This window comes from Beta vulgaris, chromosome 3, assembly GCF_026745355.1.
Source record: "Beta vulgaris subsp. vulgaris cultivar EL10 chromosome 3, EL10.2, whole genome shotgun sequence".
NCBI lineage: Eukaryota > Viridiplantae > Streptophyta > Magnoliopsida > Caryophyllales > Amaranthaceae > Beta > Beta vulgaris.
Window position 1 is genome coordinate 38,910,477 of NC_079204.1, and position 17,510 is coordinate 38,927,986.

The 17,510-nt window shown below is 38.4% G+C and overlaps 1 protein-coding gene across 8 annotated transcripts; it reads right to left on the reverse strand.

The window, feature by feature from the left end:
• Window positions 1-443: 443 nt before the first annotated feature.
• LOC104884516 (pentatricopeptide repeat-containing protein At2g03380, mitochondrial) lies at window positions 444-7,781 on the reverse strand. 8 transcript variants are annotated; one of them, XM_048641456.2, is made up of 6 exons: window positions 5,203-7,781; window positions 4,759-4,824; window positions 4,018-4,061; window positions 2,975-3,096; window positions 2,797-2,902; window positions 444-2,039 (listed from the first exon to the last, which is right to left on the reverse strand). In XM_048641456.2, the coding sequence occupies exon 1, from the start codon at window positions 7,523-7,525 to the stop codon at window positions 5,354-5,356; it is 2,172 nt and encodes a 723-aa protein (XP_048497413.1). In that variant the 5' UTR covers window positions 7,526-7,781; the 3' UTR covers window positions 444-2,039; window positions 2,797-2,902; window positions 2,975-3,096; window positions 4,018-4,061; window positions 4,759-4,824; window positions 5,203-5,353. The 8 variants fall into 8 exon arrangements, with proteins under 8 accessions (XP_048497413.1, XP_010667491.2, XP_010667486.2 ...); XM_010669189.3 differs by having other exon boundaries at window positions 2,787-2,902; XM_010669184.3 differs by having other exon boundaries at window positions 2,787-3,096; window positions 5,312-7,781.
• Between the last annotated feature and the right edge of the window lie 9,729 nt (window positions 7,782-17,510).

A 17,510-nucleotide genomic window follows, 5' to 3' on the forward strand; every position in this document is an offset into this window, starting at 1 on the left:
ATTAGGCCGCAATTGTTAAATCAAGACTTGCTTTTCTTCAGTTAACAAATTTTACACATGGTCCGCGCGTTTTATACGTTTTATACCGTGAAACACTCCTCTACATAGTCCGAGTGCACATATAAATTTGCGGTTTTTCTTGTTTAACTTGCTATAGTACTTTTAGCGTTTTATCAACAAATTGCTGTCATTTCGTACCAGGTGCACATAGCTCACTATGCACCTGGGTCCACTATCCGTGCTTTGGTTTATGGAGGCCTTGTGCAACGAAAATAAAATTTTTCTAGATGTATATCCACAGCTACTAATAAGCCAATCATCAAAGTTTTTGAGTACATAATCCTATCTATCTATACAAATATATTATAAGGCGTGCGAAAACAAGAAACTGTGCCACGTGGAAATTGCATAGTATGGGGTTTGATCTCGAGATCTCAAGTACATATACTAAAGTTTTAACCACTAAGCTAAATTGTATTTAGTGTTATTATCATAAAGTATTATATTAATAAATGAAATTTTTTCTTGCCCGGGCCTAATAACTAGTTACAATATAAAAACATGAAGCAGCTACGCCATTCAAATAGAGCAACGAATGACAAGTAGCGATATATTTACAACTCTGTTTTGCCTAGATTGCACTAATAAGAATATTTGTTGCCTCACCTGCAATCGTACAGTACACCTAGCAATAGAGAACGCAAAATATGAAGCCATCATTCTACCATAGGAATGCTGTTTGAGCACAGCTATATGACTAACGATTAAGAAGTTGAGATAAGGCAAACCTCAAGGCTAATATATGCATTGACGCATAGTATATCTTGAAAGAGCTCGACTTTCTAAAATAACAGGAGACAGAGAGAAGAAAAAAGAACATATTAAAAGGCCTATAATTACAAGCAGCATAATCAAGTCAAAGGAAACAGTAGAGAATATACAAGTTGAAAACTGTATATTGAAAAAAAAAATGATATTAACTTTCTTTCAGGGGAGTTGAGAGGAAGGACAGGAGAGAAAAGAGACGGAGAGCGTCCCCAGCTCATGGGCCTTTTACCGCCCCACTTACAAAGTTTCCAGATGTGGAGTAAGAATATAGGACAAACATAGCTAGAAGAGTCAGATATACATACATTCCTCCATAAAACCTGAACAAATATAGGTCATCTTCAAAATATGCCAACTCAAGATAGGAACTTAGTTTTATCTATTTATACAAAGCCTAGGTGTAAAGGGATGCCTGATCTTCATCAACAGTTTGTCGATGCAATCAATCAGCTGATGGTGCAGAAAGTTGCATATCGACACCTTCATCGATCTTCCACATTTCTTACATTATTTCTCCATATTTATTTTTTATTTTTTACAATATGGTTCTTTCATCTTAGCAGAGGCAGTGACAAAGGGTCTGATGCTAGTGATGGGAATACCAGACTGACTTAGTATAGTTTGCAAGACAATAACAGGAAACCAATAAAATCTACCTCCAACAAAACCTTTCTATCAACAGATGATGCACCTAAAGCATAGTTTAGCACCCAATGGACTTTTTTTGTACCAGAGCACAAAAAAAAGCCATGAAATACCTGAAAATTTACATTTGATAAGAATACCTTGCAACTACAGATCCAAATGAGCATATCATCACAGATAACATAATCTGGATAAATAGCTGTTGTACCCAAACCAAACAAACGCAGCTGACTCCCATTAAGGAACTTAATATAACTGAGCAAGAAGGAACCACTTGATATGAGCAGACAAATGATGGTCTAAAGCAACCTCCTTATAGCTTCTAAAATTCCAAAAATTAACTAATTACAGGGCTGGTCTTTTTAGAGTTCTGGTTATGCAAAGCGATCTTCTTCGAAAATTCAGCTAAGCAATAATGGTTGCAGTTGATAAGGGACTGAACAAAGCAGAAGGTATCCTCTGTGGTGTTCCCGTCAAGAACATGAACTACGAATAATTCGATGAGTGATGTTCCCAGCCCTCCCATCGTTTGTTTCTGGGTGCACTGTTATTTTTGATGAGTGATTCTGCAGCAAAAACATTAAGATTAATGTTAGCTGTTATGTAATGCTGTTTGCTAACCTGTGACAGAAGTAAAACTACTCTACTTCTACCATATCATCTCCAGCAGGTAGCAAACCTGCAGGAGGATGAAGAAAACCTTAAGTTGGCCTACATGTGCACTTGCAAACTACTATGCTCGACAAATGGTCTTGGGTGAGACCATAGGTATTAAGTCACCCTAAACAATATTACAAATCACCTACTCACCACTCAATAAATTCCTCAAAGTAACCCTTAACATGGTATAATAGGCCACCCTTAGCTGACACTATTTTGACCTGATAAGCTAACTTAAACCCAACCCAAATAGCCCAACTCGACTTGAATTGACCTATTTTATGATATTTCGAGCGCAACCCAAACTCCAAAATAAAATCAGCAGACCTGAATTGCGGTTATCAAGTATAAGTTCCCTTCAACAATATAACAAGTCACTTCTGTGACCTTAACAGTAAGTCATTCATCGAAGATCCTCAAGGCGATTTGGTAGAACCAAAATGTTGTGGTCAGCCCGGCCTTATATAAGTTAATGCGAAAATGTTTCCACACTAGTTGAAAGAAGTTCAAACCCGGCCTTTCCTTGCTGGTAACAGTAAGTCATTCATCGAAGATCCTCAAGGCGATTTGGTAGAACCAAAATGTTGTGGTCAGCCCGGCCTTATATAAGTTAATGCGAAAATGTTTCCACACTAGTCGAAAGAAGTTCAAACCTGAGCAGACCTTTAGGAGTGCATAGATTTCCTTGCTGGTAATCGCCTTTCATCTTCATGTTAAAGACCTCACATTCACTCACAGTGGCAGTAGGAATAGGATTGGAATCAAGAAGCTTCAAAATACAAGTGCAGATATCAGAAAGTGCAGATTCAACTTTCCCAAAGTCATATCTGATAAGTATTACATGTTTGTCGTTCTAGCGGACTTCTTCTTCCTGCTTAATTGAAGTGACGATGCATCAAGCAGCGTGAAGTGAGCCAATGACGTTCTTCGTGCAAAAGAAGAGGCGAAAAGAAAAGGGCAGATCTGCATAATGCAGCTATGTTAGCACAGAATATATGCACACAACTATCTCCATTAACTTCATGGGTTTCATGTACCAAAATAAACAACCAACCTGATCACAATCACAATACGCTACAAATCAATTCACTGAACGGAAGACACAAGTTGAAAACAAACATATAAATGTGCAAAACTGAGAAAATAAGCCTTGGTTTAGGATCGAATGAAATCAAGAGTTATCACATTTCTTTTATGAGAAAATTTTCATAATGTTTTCTCAAGAGTCTAAGGGTGAAAATTTTCTGAATCTAACTAAGCACAAATGCAGAATAGAAGAAATATACAAATCACAAAACAGGCCTTGTATAGAAATGATATTCAGGAATCAATGGATCACGAATTAGGGATCTTAAGATACCAAATTCAAAAATCACAAGACCCTAAAACATGAAATATCAGAAAACAAAGTCAAATTCGGAACAGAACTGCTTTCTTCTGAAAAAAGAAAAGATGTATTAACTCATTATAAAGAAAACCCTAACCCATATTTGAGTTAATTTCTCCCCATTGACGTCCCTCTCTCGGTTACTAAAGCAAAAGTGACCCTTTTATAATTTATTTACTGCAAATGTGCAACCATTAAGATTTAAGAAACAAACAAACAAAATAGATATGGCCCAACTCAAAAATCAACATACACAGCAACAATAGGAACTATTAAAACCCTCATGATATGGACACACAAATTAAAGCATCAAGCCATAATTTGGGAGATAATAATCCAATTTTACAGCAACAATCATCTCTTCTTCTTTTTTTTTGTTCGAAAAGAAATTCACAGCGTAAGATTGATCCACAAAGTGTGAAATCCAAAAAAAAAAGTGTAAAAAAAGTTTGGATGATAAGGATTTAGGGAGAGAGCTAGAGAGATAGGTTACAAACCTTTGCAGTGTTGTTGTAAATTGCAGTGAAAGCCTTCATCAAAACTGGAACAACGAAATATTTGCTAAAATGAGAGGGACGGATTGCAGAAATGAGAAGAAGGGAAGGGAAGAGAAAAGAAACCGGTGAGAGAAAAAGAGAAGACAGCAATGAGAGAAGACAGAGACTGAGGAAAAAGGAGAAGCATAATCGGGCAATGAGGACAAGGGGAAAGGGAGTAACCGTGTAAAAGACGGGTAGTGCAAAAATAACCCCAAACATTGCAACAATCACAGCAATCCCCATTAACAGTAAATTTCAAGCAAAATACACTCAGAAGTCAGAACACTATCCATAAGCATTTTTGCCAACTCCGTGCTTTTAATAGGTTTAAGAATATATAAAACAATGAGCAATAAAAAAAATCAAGCTACAAACCACTACATGACTACATTATACACCAGATTTGACAGGAAAAATCGAACAGCTTGAAATTGAGCTCCCTGCTTTATCATATTTGAGAAGAAGAACTATATATGTACAGATATGGAAGCCAGAAAGAAAAAGTAAATATAGGATATATGACCTTTTAGCAAGAGAGTTAACAGGTTAAAGATATGTTCCACTATGATTACCAAATAAAACATGGAAGATCAGCAAAACCCAGAAACAAGCAATCAAAAGAACAGGACTGCAACTCCAATAATAGAGAAGAGGGTAAAATGAAATAATAAAGGGGAAAACAAAGAAAGGAATCCTTACCTGACTATATTGAAGTTGGTGAATCATGTATGCCTCCAACCTGACTCTTGAATCATGCATATTTATCTATCATCATATGGACAGTGAAGTTAGCTAAATATATATATATATAAAAAAGTTGTACATTTATAATGAAAGAATCAATGGAGAGGAAGTAATCTGATTACTGCTATGTTCTAGGTTCAACTCAAAAATTCACATATAAACTTATCTTTATAAATTACATCATCACTTAAGCACCCTACAAAAGTAAGCAACAAATTTCTTAGGAAAAGTAAAAATCTAGATGACCTAAAAAGTTCACAGCCCAAGGTCTATAATTAAGTTATTGAAATGAAGCTAATAGTATTGTAGATAGCAAATGTGAAGGCAGTGTATAGAGATATTGAGTGTTTGTGTTCTTTGTTCTCCACATGTACATTTAAATATGAGGTTGATGCTTACATCATGAAAATAAGGTTCAGCCAAATGAGAGCTACTAGTTTATGTTTGAGGTGTTGCATGTTTAGTGACGAGCAAGCTCTATAAATTGTCACCACAAATTCTTAATCACCTTGTTGTCAGTGCAATTATCCGCCTTTAAGTTAGTAACTGATTAGTTAGCAGAACATATTTGTAAGGACGGAAGCTCATAGCAAGTAGCCATCTCTGAGGAACTCCAACCAGGTGACTTGCTCAGCCCTCTTTGCTTCATGAGCTTTCTGATTTCATTTGCCTTGTCCCATCTTCCATCCGAAGCATATAACTTATAGAGAAGCACATAATAACAAGCTTCATTAGGATGCATATCCAACATTCTCCTCGCTGCAATCTCTCCGAGTTCAAACTGCTGATGGAGGCCACATCCATGGACAAATGCTCCTAAGACACTGATATCTGGCTGCAAAGGCATCGTCTCTATGAAGTCAACAGCTTCCACTAGTTTTCCTGCACGAGCTAATATGTCCACCATACATGCATAATGTTTCATGCTCGGCACAAAGTTATGCTCCCGACACATAGAAGTGAAACATTTCCATCCTTCCCCTGTATTTCCTGTGTGACTGCATGATGATAAAAGAGCTGTAAACGTGACTTCATTGGGCTCAACATTTTCGCTCAACATATTGTTGAACAATACAACAGATTGCTCACCATCACCATGCATTCCATAACCCCTTATCATTGAACTCCATGTCACTTCATTCTTCTCTCCCATCTCATCAAAAACTTTACGTGCAGATATCTTATCTCCACATTTAACATACAAATTCAAAAGTGCCGTGCCAACATAGGTGTTAACAGATGACAAACCTTCCCTGATTAGAAAAGCATGCAAAGAAGAACCAACTTTAATAGAACTGATAGAGGCACAAGCAGAGATGACACCAACCAATGTTACTGCATCTGGAGACACAGATTCTAATGTCATTTGATGAAAGAGTTTAAGGGCTTCAAGAGAATAACCATTTTGAGCATATCCTGATATTATTGAATTCCAAGCAATCACATTCTTGGCGTGTATTGAATCAAAAATATAACGAGAATCTTTAAGCCGATTGCATTTTGCGTACATGTCAATGAGAGCATGTTTGACATTAACATCTTCTAAACCATGAAAAATTGCAAGGCAGTGAACCGACCTGCCCATACTCAAATCTCCGAGTTGAGAACAGGCTGAAAGTACATTAGCTATGGTCATGGAATTGGGAAAAATATTAGCTCGCCTCTTCTCTGTAAATAACTTCAAGGCCTCAGTGGGCTGACCACATTGAGTGTGCCCAACTATCATAGCAGTCCAAGAGATTATATCATTAGTAGTACATATCTCATCGTATACAAAACGTGCATCTATAATGCTACCACATTTGACATACATATCTAGAAGGGCGGTTGCCAAAAAGGCATCTTGATTGATCCCAGCTTTGACAGCATACCCGTGAAGCCACTTTCCTTGATGCAAAGCTCTCAACTTCGCACAGCCCGTTAGTAAGCTCCCAAACGTAAATTGATTTCCATCAACAATACTTTCCCTCATCCTATTAAACAACATCAAACCCTCTTCAGAACAATCATTCTGCACATATCCTGTGATCAATGAAGTCCAGGAAACTACATTCCTATCCTCTATCTCTTCGAAAACAATCTGAGCAGAGTCAATCTCCCCACATTTAGCATACAAATCTACTAAACTAGTGAGCACAAAACTATCAGGACTCCCTGCCTTGACAATATGGCAATGTACTTTCCTTCCCTCACAAATATCCCTCAACTGACAACAGGCCTTCAACACAATAGAGAACACAATATCATCAGTTTCTCTCAAGCATTTCTGCAAACGTTTGTAGCACAAAACTGTTTCAAAGTGCAATTCATTCAAAAAGTACCATCTAATCATAACTTTAAATGAATAAAGATCTGGGTAAAGAATTCTATCGAACACCTTACGCGCAAGCCTCATATACCCAAAAGAACCATACAAACTGACCAATTTAGTGAGGGAAAGAAGGTCATCAGCTAGACCATGAACTATGAGTAAACCATGAACTTTTAGGACAGATTGGAAATTTTTGCAGGTACCCAGGAGAAGGTAAGCTGGGTTTGAGGAAATAAAACGCATTGAATCTTTAGTCTGCTGAACTGTTTGGTGAGTGGTGGAGTGCACTGAAGAAGAAGGTTGTAGATGTTGGAAGGAAGGAAGGGAAAACGCCCTCCGCTGATGTGGGCTCTTACTAAAGAAAGCAGGAATTTGCTTCAACAAATAGGAGAATAATTGATTCATAATCATCCACGCAGGTGCCGGGACGGATGGTATGCGGCTGAATTGAGTGATTAGCAATTTAGCATATAAGCATTCTGCTCTACTCGGACGAAGTTCTTGCCGGTTTTTTACGGTACTAGTTGGACCACCGAGTGCCTAACATGGATTACTAATTACGGTTCCCAAACTTGTATGCAATAATATGGAGTTTCTACATTTTTATTTTCTTCCATCGCATTCGGCATTTGTATTGCTTACAAAATTTGAGATATGAAATTATTGATTTCAACATTTTATAATTTATAAATCATATGGTAGTAGTTAGAACTTATATGTAACGTCTTGAGTAGGGAGTTAGGGTGGCTCGCAAATTATTCGAGCTCAGCTCGGTCAAAATTCGACTTCATTGAGCTCGATTCGAGTTCGAGATCGGTTCGAGACCCTAACGAGTCGAGTCTGATCTATCCTAAGTTGGACTCGAAAGCTCGCGAACATACCCGATTTTTTTTATTACTAAAAGTATTTCATTAATGTTTAATACTTCCTCCGTTTCTAAATAAGTGCAACATTTGCATAGTGTTTACTATTCACAGTTTAAACTTTAATTAGCTTTGGTGATTTACATTTTAGGAAAAACATAGTCATGTGGGATCTTGTTAGATTCGTCTGAATGTGAATTTTTTTAATATCAACTTTTTATAATTTTTACTTATTGATAATTAAAGATATTAATGGTTAAAATAATGCATTGGCAAACGTGAAAACAAGAAGTGTTGCACTTATTTAGAAACAGAGGAAGTATAAGATAAAAAAAAAATTAATAGCTATAGTTAAAAATTAGCCATGTTCATAATCATAATATTTTAAAAACTTGAGATATTGTATAGCATTTCACAATAAGCTGTACTTGGTTCATGATTTTAAGGTTCCACAAAATTAGGATATTCAACATCCTCCAAAAAAAAAAAAAAGATATTCAACATCAAGCAATAAGCCAAGACATAAATTGCTTTCTTTATTGAATATGTCAACTGTCAAGAATGTTTCTTCACGCCACGCCTGGGCAATGGGTAGCCAGGTTGGAAGACAAAAGTAAGTGAGGAATAAAAGATAAGAAATTTGACTATCTAGAGTTCCACATCGGTTGAATAGCATAAGGGTGTGAGTGAGAAGCTTTATAAAAGAAATAACAGGTGTTGGGTATTGGGCCTAAAAACTAAGGGGGTGTTTGGTTGGGGGGTTAGAGGAAAGGGAAAGGGAAAGGGAATTAGTTGATTCCATTCCCTTAAAACTTTGGATCACTTAGAAATGGGGGAATGGAAAACCCTTGACCATCACCTTTGACCACAACCACTTTGCCACCAGAACCACTACCCTAGAACCCCTCCACCCGAAACCACCACTCCACCACCTAAAACCACCACCACCAACCCGAAACCACCACCCCACCATCACCGATCCACACCCGAAACCACCAAAGGCACCACCAGAACAATCCCACCAAACGGAATCACCATGGCACCACCCGAAACAAACCCCATCCCACCTAAAACCACCATGGGACCACCATGGCACCACCCAAAACCATAGAAAGTGTTACCCCTCTACCCGAAAAACCACGACATCCACACGAAAACCACTACGATCCACACGAAACCACCATCTTTTATTGAAAACACCTATCCCGTGCTGAAAAGCTCTAGATCTATAAGAGAGGAAAAGATTTACCGCAAAAAACTCTTGTCAGTGGCCGCAAAGGGGAGGGGAAGGGGCGACAAAGGAGGATGGGAAAGGGCGGCGAGCCGGCGATAGGGGAGGGGAAGAGCCGGCGAGACGGCAATAAGGGAGGGGAAGAGCAGCGACGGCGAGGAGGGGTAGGTGGAGGAGGTTGAATATAGTACATGGGCGATGGTAATTTTAGGGGAAAAGTTGTGGGGGTGGAAAATACTAGGATTTCCTTTGATAATATCTAAACAAACAACTTTGAAAATCAAAGGGTAAACCTTTCCATTCTCATTGCAACCCTTTTCTCAAACTTTTTTCCTTTCCACTCAACCAACCAAATACCCCCTAAGTGTTTGGGTCTAATGAAAAATCTGACCTTGGACTTGTTTTTGTTGAACCTTGAAGTTATATTTCGACTTTCGAGCTTTTCGAGCTTGTCGAGCTCGAGCCGAGCTGCAATTTATGGACTTGAGCTCAAGATTTGAAGCTCGATGAGCTTCGAGCTCGAGCCGAGCCTAGTCAGGGTTGGTCTTGTCTCGACTCGTTAACACACCCCTAGTCTTGAGAAAAGGTGTTGTACCAATGTTTATGATAATGCTTTTCAACTCCCAAATACTCTTTGTATTGCGATATTCCATTATCATATGTCACACATTCACACTCCATTGTAATAAACGTGGTATTTAGTTGTAATATATTGTCTTACATGGAAAACACATATTTTGGATGAAATTCCTTGAGACTTTCCTTAAGAAAATTACATATAAACTCTTTACCATATTTTCATTTATTGTCACCTATCAAAAGGATTTTTAATCGATCAAACGTTAAAAAAAAGGAAATATGGAGTAAGAAATATTCCTTTAGCACCCCAGATAACACAAAATTTACGGTAGTTAGTGGTGGTACATTATATTCTATATGAGTTGGACTAGAACTATATGTAGATGATCTAGCTAGATCACGTAAAACTTAGTGGTCGTTTGTTTTACATGGGAAGTCAAAATTCCCATGAAATTGCAATTCATAGGAAATGAATTACTAAATCAATTTCATGAAAAATTGGTTAAATTATTTAATTGACAATTGGGGAATTAAATTTCCATGGGAATTTCTAATTACCTAGGGGGATCTAGGTAAGTAACTTCCTCCATTTTGTGGGAACTCAATATTCCTAGGAATTTCTAATTCTTTCATTTTGCTATTTTGTTGTCAACCAAATAACTCACCAAATTTTCAACTTCTAGGATTTTCTATTTTTTATGTTTTCTCATATCAATCAAACAACCACTTAAGTTCATAATTGTTTTGTTCTTAAATATTGATATTTATGATCCTTAATGGACATATATAACCAATAATATCTTCCATGCCATATTAATCGATAAAATTTTCATTTTTGTTCGTCCCATGTTAATATGGTTTCTAAATGGATAAGATCCCACAAATTTATTATACTATTTCTCTCTTTTTCTAGGGGACCCAAACAATAATTAAGAAACAATTCTCTCACTCCTAAAATAGTTAACATCTTACAACCCATTAGCGATCAACAATTATAAACAAAATAAAAAATTCATTACGAACTACCCGTTATAAAATAAGATGTCAAATGAAACACTTATTTTGTGTTGATCAAACTGTATAATTTAATTAATATGAGATTGAGGATAGTTAAAAAATACTCCATCCAACCGATTATATAGTGTTGGTTTCTCATCTTTCATGATAATTATATATATATATATAGAGAGAGAAGTGAGTTCATATGAAAATGCATACTTACATGAGAAATGAGAATGAATTTACGCGCTATATAACTCTTATGAATAAGTAATGTAACTCTAATAATGAAAAAGTGATGTAACTCCAAAAAAAAGAATATTAGAGAAAAAAATTAACTAAAAAATAATAATAATTTTGGGCTCAAAAATTTTTAGGGGAGTACTCTCTCCGTTTCCTAAAGATCTTCCCTCTTTCCGTTTAAGGGTGTTTCCAAAAGATCTTCCCTCTTTTGCTTTATTTCTTATTTGGCAAAACAAATTTTCCTATTTACCCTCTCATGTCACTATCATATGGTCCACCATTACATTATTAATTCAATTTTACTCCCTTTCTCTATCCTACTTTAACCCTTTTTTATTTGTTTATTTATCTTAACCCCTTTCTCTCTCCTACTTTACTCACACCATGCCCCACACAACTTGATTTTCCTTGGTATCTGTAGGAACAGTAAGTGGGAAGATCTTTAGGAAACGGGAGTATAACTCTAATGAACAAGTGTGTTAACTCTAATCCAATCTTGTGGTTGAAATTCATTCTCATTTCTCATGTAAGAAGCATTATCATGTGATTTCGAACCCCTCTTTATATATATGCCTTGTTTATATTTCAGCTTTATAGTAGTAATATACAAAAAGGTTAACCTTAAGAAAATCATAGTCTACATCATATCGTCGACATAAACTTACAAATGGTCACAAAACATGAAAATTGAAAAAGTGAATATTTTTAGGGGATAAAAGAAAGTGAAGTTAACAACATCTACAGTTATGCATAGCAAGTTACTGAAGAAAGTTCATCTCAGGTTGTATATGTTCATTAAATTAGTACTCCTCTTTTTGTTAGTTGTATATATTCAACATTTTCTTGTTCGTAATTATTTAACATATATTAGCAGCATTTAAATTCTGAAGTCCCCTTCGTCGCCTATACAGTTAAATAGTATAAGAATTTGTTTGAAATCTAATATTTTTATTACACATCTTTTTTCATAGAAACATCTATTTAGACGTAGTGCATAACAACAATCAACAACCTAATTCTGCCCTTAAAAAAACGAACAACCTATTTTCGTAAACTCTTTTAAAAATTAAAACAGAATAACCGTACATGTCATATGATTATTATTCTTAAAAGAACTTGGAAAAAAGTGTCAAAACAATAAATATACGTAAGACGGAATCAACTAAAAAGTTGGAGAGGTTAGAAGATTCCAACTCACAAGAAAACTCTAGCCATGTATAATAGGGAGGGGGAGTGAGGAGGAGGGAAGGGGTTGGAGTGTCTTTTATTTGGGCTTGATCCTTGAGATAAGACTAAGCACAACCCATAAATAATGTACATGGTAAAAAAAAATGTATAATAGAATTAAAATTATGATTTTTTCCTAAAAGTTCATTGATAGTTGGTTTTCCAAGCTCCAATTGGTATTTGTGAGGATGTGCCTTGCGAGAGCTATCGCGAGGTGCGTGATAGGCTAAAGTCATATCACCTAATCAAAAATAACCTAAGGTCCACTAACTAGTAGTCAGGGAAGTCAGGATCGAATCCACAGGGAGAAGTTATATTATTGTATCTGAACTCTAATATTACACTAACAAAATCAGATGAATAGAGTTGTGTTACTAAACTAAACAAATAGCATAACTGAATATGAGGGTGTAAATATATTAATAAGGCACTAAAATCATGGATCACTATGCATACAATTCGGGAAATCAGAAATAAATAATAACCACCTAGTAAGTCAAACTGTCTAGGGCACATGTAATTTCTCTCAAACATTACCTCCCTCAAAGATCACCCAGCCGTTCTCGCATAGTCAAGGGTCACTTTGCCTAATAATTGAAAGCCTATACGGTATCTCTCCTCTTGAAGCAGATTCAGTATTGCAACAATAGAAATATAAATCAGGCCTAACTTATAATTCTAGCATGAAGAATCAATCAAAGGAAACAGTTGAAATACAAGATAATCAAACTAATCTATCAATCCTTCATTGCATACATAGATCTCCACAATTCTAGATATAGGACTACTCACTCATAATCATGAAAACAATAACAAAAGTCATATAAAAACTCATACTTTGAAACATGGCAAATAACTAAGAAGATAATCTAATTAACAATGGAAGAAGTTACAAAGAAATAATGAAGAAAGATTACCGACTTATATTGAACTGTGAATAAGTAAAAGGTTTGATCTTGAATTGAAATCACAAAGCACTAAATTAAGGTTCTTGAAACACTCTCTAGAGAAAACTAATAATAAAAACCGAGAGCATTCTAATAATTCTGATTTTTCTATTTATACAAGCCCTAAAACAATAGCCAAGAGTCTCGAAAAACGGGCCTGTATTCATTAAAAAAACACGTGTCATTAGTCGCCCGATCGGGCCAGAGATACCCGATGGAATCGGGCTCCAAAACCGAAGATCATGGCCAAAATCCAGAGGCGCCCGATGACATCGGGCTGACCCGCCCGATGCAATCGAGCAGCCTATGCACATAACAGTTTCGCAGCAGCTGGCAGGGGAGCCCGATGTCGGGCCAAGTCGCCCGATCGGGCGGAACACCGATTCACGACTGGGCGTCCAACGCCCGATCGAGCCCCCAGCAGAATCCTAAAGTTTGTTTCTTCGCCCGATCGGGCTGGGACGCCCGATCGTATCAGGCCGGTCAGCTTAGGCTCGTTCCTTGTTCTTCCTTTGCTCAAAGTCCCGGAAAGCATCCTCGGGATCTTGAAACTCAGCATCCAACCTCTCTTAATCCAATGTGCGATCATATAAAGTAGGTAATAGCTCCCCGAAACCTACAATCCAATACAAAACAGCAAACCACAACTAGATGGAGAGAGTTAGTACCAAATGGCTCCTAAGAGCACCATAACACAACTTTTAGCATATAAATATGGGAGAAAAACTCTATATGAAATCATAACATCAAACTCCCCCAAGCTAAACCTTTGCTTGTCTCTAAGAAAAAACCATGACATGGATATGTTTATGATTGCTTCACCCCTTTATATATGAAAAAGAAGATCAAAATCTTTATAAGGCTCATAAATCATTCAAGCAGGCACAATTCAAGTTCAACTGTTCAGATTACTCTCATTGCCAATCGCCCAAATAAACAATCAAATGCAGCTGCCTTATAGGAAATGCAAGTCTCGAAAAGGCACTCACTAGGATGTCACTCCGCTCAACATTTTTGTGGCAGGCAAAAGATGTGCCCGATCACTCACCATCCCAACCATAATAACCCGTCCCACTCACACTCTCATGTGTTTGGAAAGGTCACAATGCCGCTCATCCTAATCATGTCGACTCAAGTAGCAACGTACTCTTCAACCTTGACAAACTGACTCCATATCAATCCAATAAACAATGTAAACACAAGCTCAAGAGGACTTTTTTAGGGTTGTAACGGGGATTAGGTAAGGGTAGGAAATATGTATAGGGAATGTGGTGGAAAAGACCAAGAATGGGAGAGCACAAGTCACTAGAAGTAACAACCAAAACATAGTCAATAACCATATCCCAATTCCATAAACCAACAAATTTTTAATAAACCCAACCTTGAAGCAGTGTGATGAACATTTATTTTATTACAAGGTTTTTTTTTCTTTGCAAGCAATTGTGAAGGAAGGAATTCTTAACTTTTTGTCAATCTTTCTTTTCTTTTTCATTGGCTCTTTTCGATCCAACAATCACATGAATTTCATCTTGCTTTTTCTCAACTTTTTGAACCTTAATACAACCATCTCCATCCAAGGTAACTCATAAAAACCAATTCACATACTAACTCAGACAAATGCTCCCCCAAGCTAGGCTTGGGACTAATATCAAAATAAAGGCCAAGGGTATGTAATGAGGTTTAGTATCATGAAATAGTCATTAGGCTAAGCGGGGTTAAGGAGGATAGTGGTATATCACAAAAATCACTTTGAGGCTCAAAAATCGGACAAAAGAACGCCTCTATCACAACAATTGCCACAAGTCATCAGATATCAATGAGTACTTTGTCAAAGTCAAGATAAGTCAGCTAACAAGGAACTAACACACAAGAAACATAATGGATATAGAAATGAATCCTCACAGTCTAACCAATTCAAGTCTGCAGTTAAAATAAGCGCGTTATCGTCAAAACTCATTCAAGGTCATGGCATTTAAAGTTCACATTCCAGCATCACAATCTCAAGTGTCTAGCTATCCAGATGAAGAGCCCAAATACACTTTCAAAGAACATCATGGGGCACAGGGAAGCAATCACACCAATCCAGTCAAATCGTATTTTTGGTATTTTTTTCAGCGATATTTTATTTTTTTTGTTGTTTTTGTTTTTATGAAAAAGAAAAAATTAACTAACTTATCTAGCCTAAGAACACAGTAAAACTAATCTATCTAAAAAGCAATAACAGTGAGACTAGTACTTACAGAAGTCCTCCCCCAAGCTGAACGTGGCAATGACCGCATTGCAACAAGGGGAAAGAGGAACATGGATATCAGTCATCCATGTGAGTATCCTCACCATCGTCATCTCCATCAGACTCACCACCGCCGCCTCGGCTACAGGAGCCCGGCTGACTGTAGCTCGGGTTCCAAGTGTACCAATAGGGGTGTGCATCATGCTCAGCAATGCGATGAAGGCGGCAGTTCTCGTCGTACATCGAATACAGAGCCAGGTGATGATCATTGGTCAATGTATCGACCCACTGACTGAGATTCTGAAGAAGTACACCATTGGCATCAACCTGCTGGCTGATTCCCTGGATGGCCGCTGTGTTGGCCGTAATGTCAGTCTCCATCCACTGGAGCATGCTCATCATCTCCTGAATGTCAAAAGAAGGAGGAACAATAGAATATGGGGGAGGGGGAGCATCAGAAGATGAGGGGATATCCTCAATATGGGGTAGACGACGGTGGTAGGTATGCTCAGGTATCGGGGGACGAGGGGTAGGAAAGTCAAAACCGGCAATGGGAAGGTGGTAATGAGGTTGGCCAGGTTTGATTTTCGTCAAAGGGTTGGGCAGTTCGACGGAGGGCCTTCCGTTGACGTGCCACTGGTAGGTATCCCCACCCCGTTCCAACCAGTGAAGGCGAGTGAGGTAGGCATAGTCCAGTAAGGTAGGACCTAAGGCCGACTGATAACGAGTCTCATCGAAATCAGGAATGGCCCGAGCAAACAGAGTAACCAACCCCCCATTCACGATGGGGCGAGAGGTCAACGAGCCATCAGCGCGCTGCTTAGGATAGGTGGTGGCAATTCGCTCCATTTGGAGCGCAACATGATGAGGGATATTATAGTGAAAGCGGCGCGGAGTGCCCCGATACATGTAACTACCAATCAGATAAAGCTCATCCCCCCGAATGAGTTGACCTTCAACCCTCCCAAACAAAGTCTTTGACATAAAGCGAACCCAAATTTTAAAGATGGGTTGGTGGATGTACCTAGCATGACAATGTTGAAGGGTGAAATCAGTTTCATCCCCTGTAATAGCATAGTAAATATCACGGTGATGATAGTCAGGGGGGTGCCCAATCTCCTCCCGATTGAGGACACGGAGTATGCGAGCAAACTCCGGGAGGGTGAGGGTAAATATCACGTCGCCTTGTGAACATGGTGCTTGAATGTGCAAAAGGGTGAAGCTTCAACTTACTCTGTAATGGTGGAAGAGAGGAAAAAGTTTGGACCACTAAACCTCACCTTAATGGTGGAAAAGTTGGAGAAGAAGATGGAGAGGAGAGATAGAGTGGAAGAAAAGTAAGAGAGTGCAGTGAGAGAAGAGTAGGTAGTGATGAGAGAGAAAAAATGGTGAGAGATTGAAGGTGGGAGCTAGGGAGGGTCTTCAATGGTGAAAAGGGAATTTGGAGAAGAAGATGGGAGAAATTGGGGGTGAGGGTTTGGAGGAGAGAGAAAGTGTGAGAGGAAGTGAGTGAAAACAAGGGGAAAACCCCCTTTAATCTCGTCAGCCGGATCCCGAGCCCGATCGGGCGTGCCTGGCCCGATACCATCGAGCGTGTTTTTTTATTGAAGTTTTTTGCAGATCCGTTGCGGGCCCGATCGGGCGTGTTTGCCCGATACCATCGGGCGTACCTCAGTATGTTCTCCAAAACCTGAATTCGTTGCGGGCCCGATCGGGTGACCCTTGCCCGATCGGGCGAAGTTTCCTGTCTTCCCAGATCTGGTTGCGGGCCTGATCAGGCGTGTTTGCCCGATACCATCGGGCGTACCTCAGTTCTGCGATGTTTTGTCGTTGTTTATATTGACGGACTTCTCCCCGATCGGGCGTCGGGGCCGATTCCATTAGGCAGGCGCAATTTTCATGTTCTTCAGTTTGCGTTGCGCGCCCGATCGGGTGGGGCCACCCGTTGACCTCGGGCTGTGCTCCAGTAAACAATGACTCGATTTTTTTTTTTTTTCAGTGGATCATCAATCCTGCACACATGTAGCCTTAAATGGAATATCAGTACCCTCTCACTCTCTCACCAAACTACAAAAAT

Bases quoted from the DNA above. Each gene is read 5' to 3' on its own strand.
- LOC104884516 (XM_010669190.3), bottom strand. From the start codon at position 7,525: ATGATTATGAATCAATTATTCTCCTATTTGTTGAAGCAAATTCCTGCT.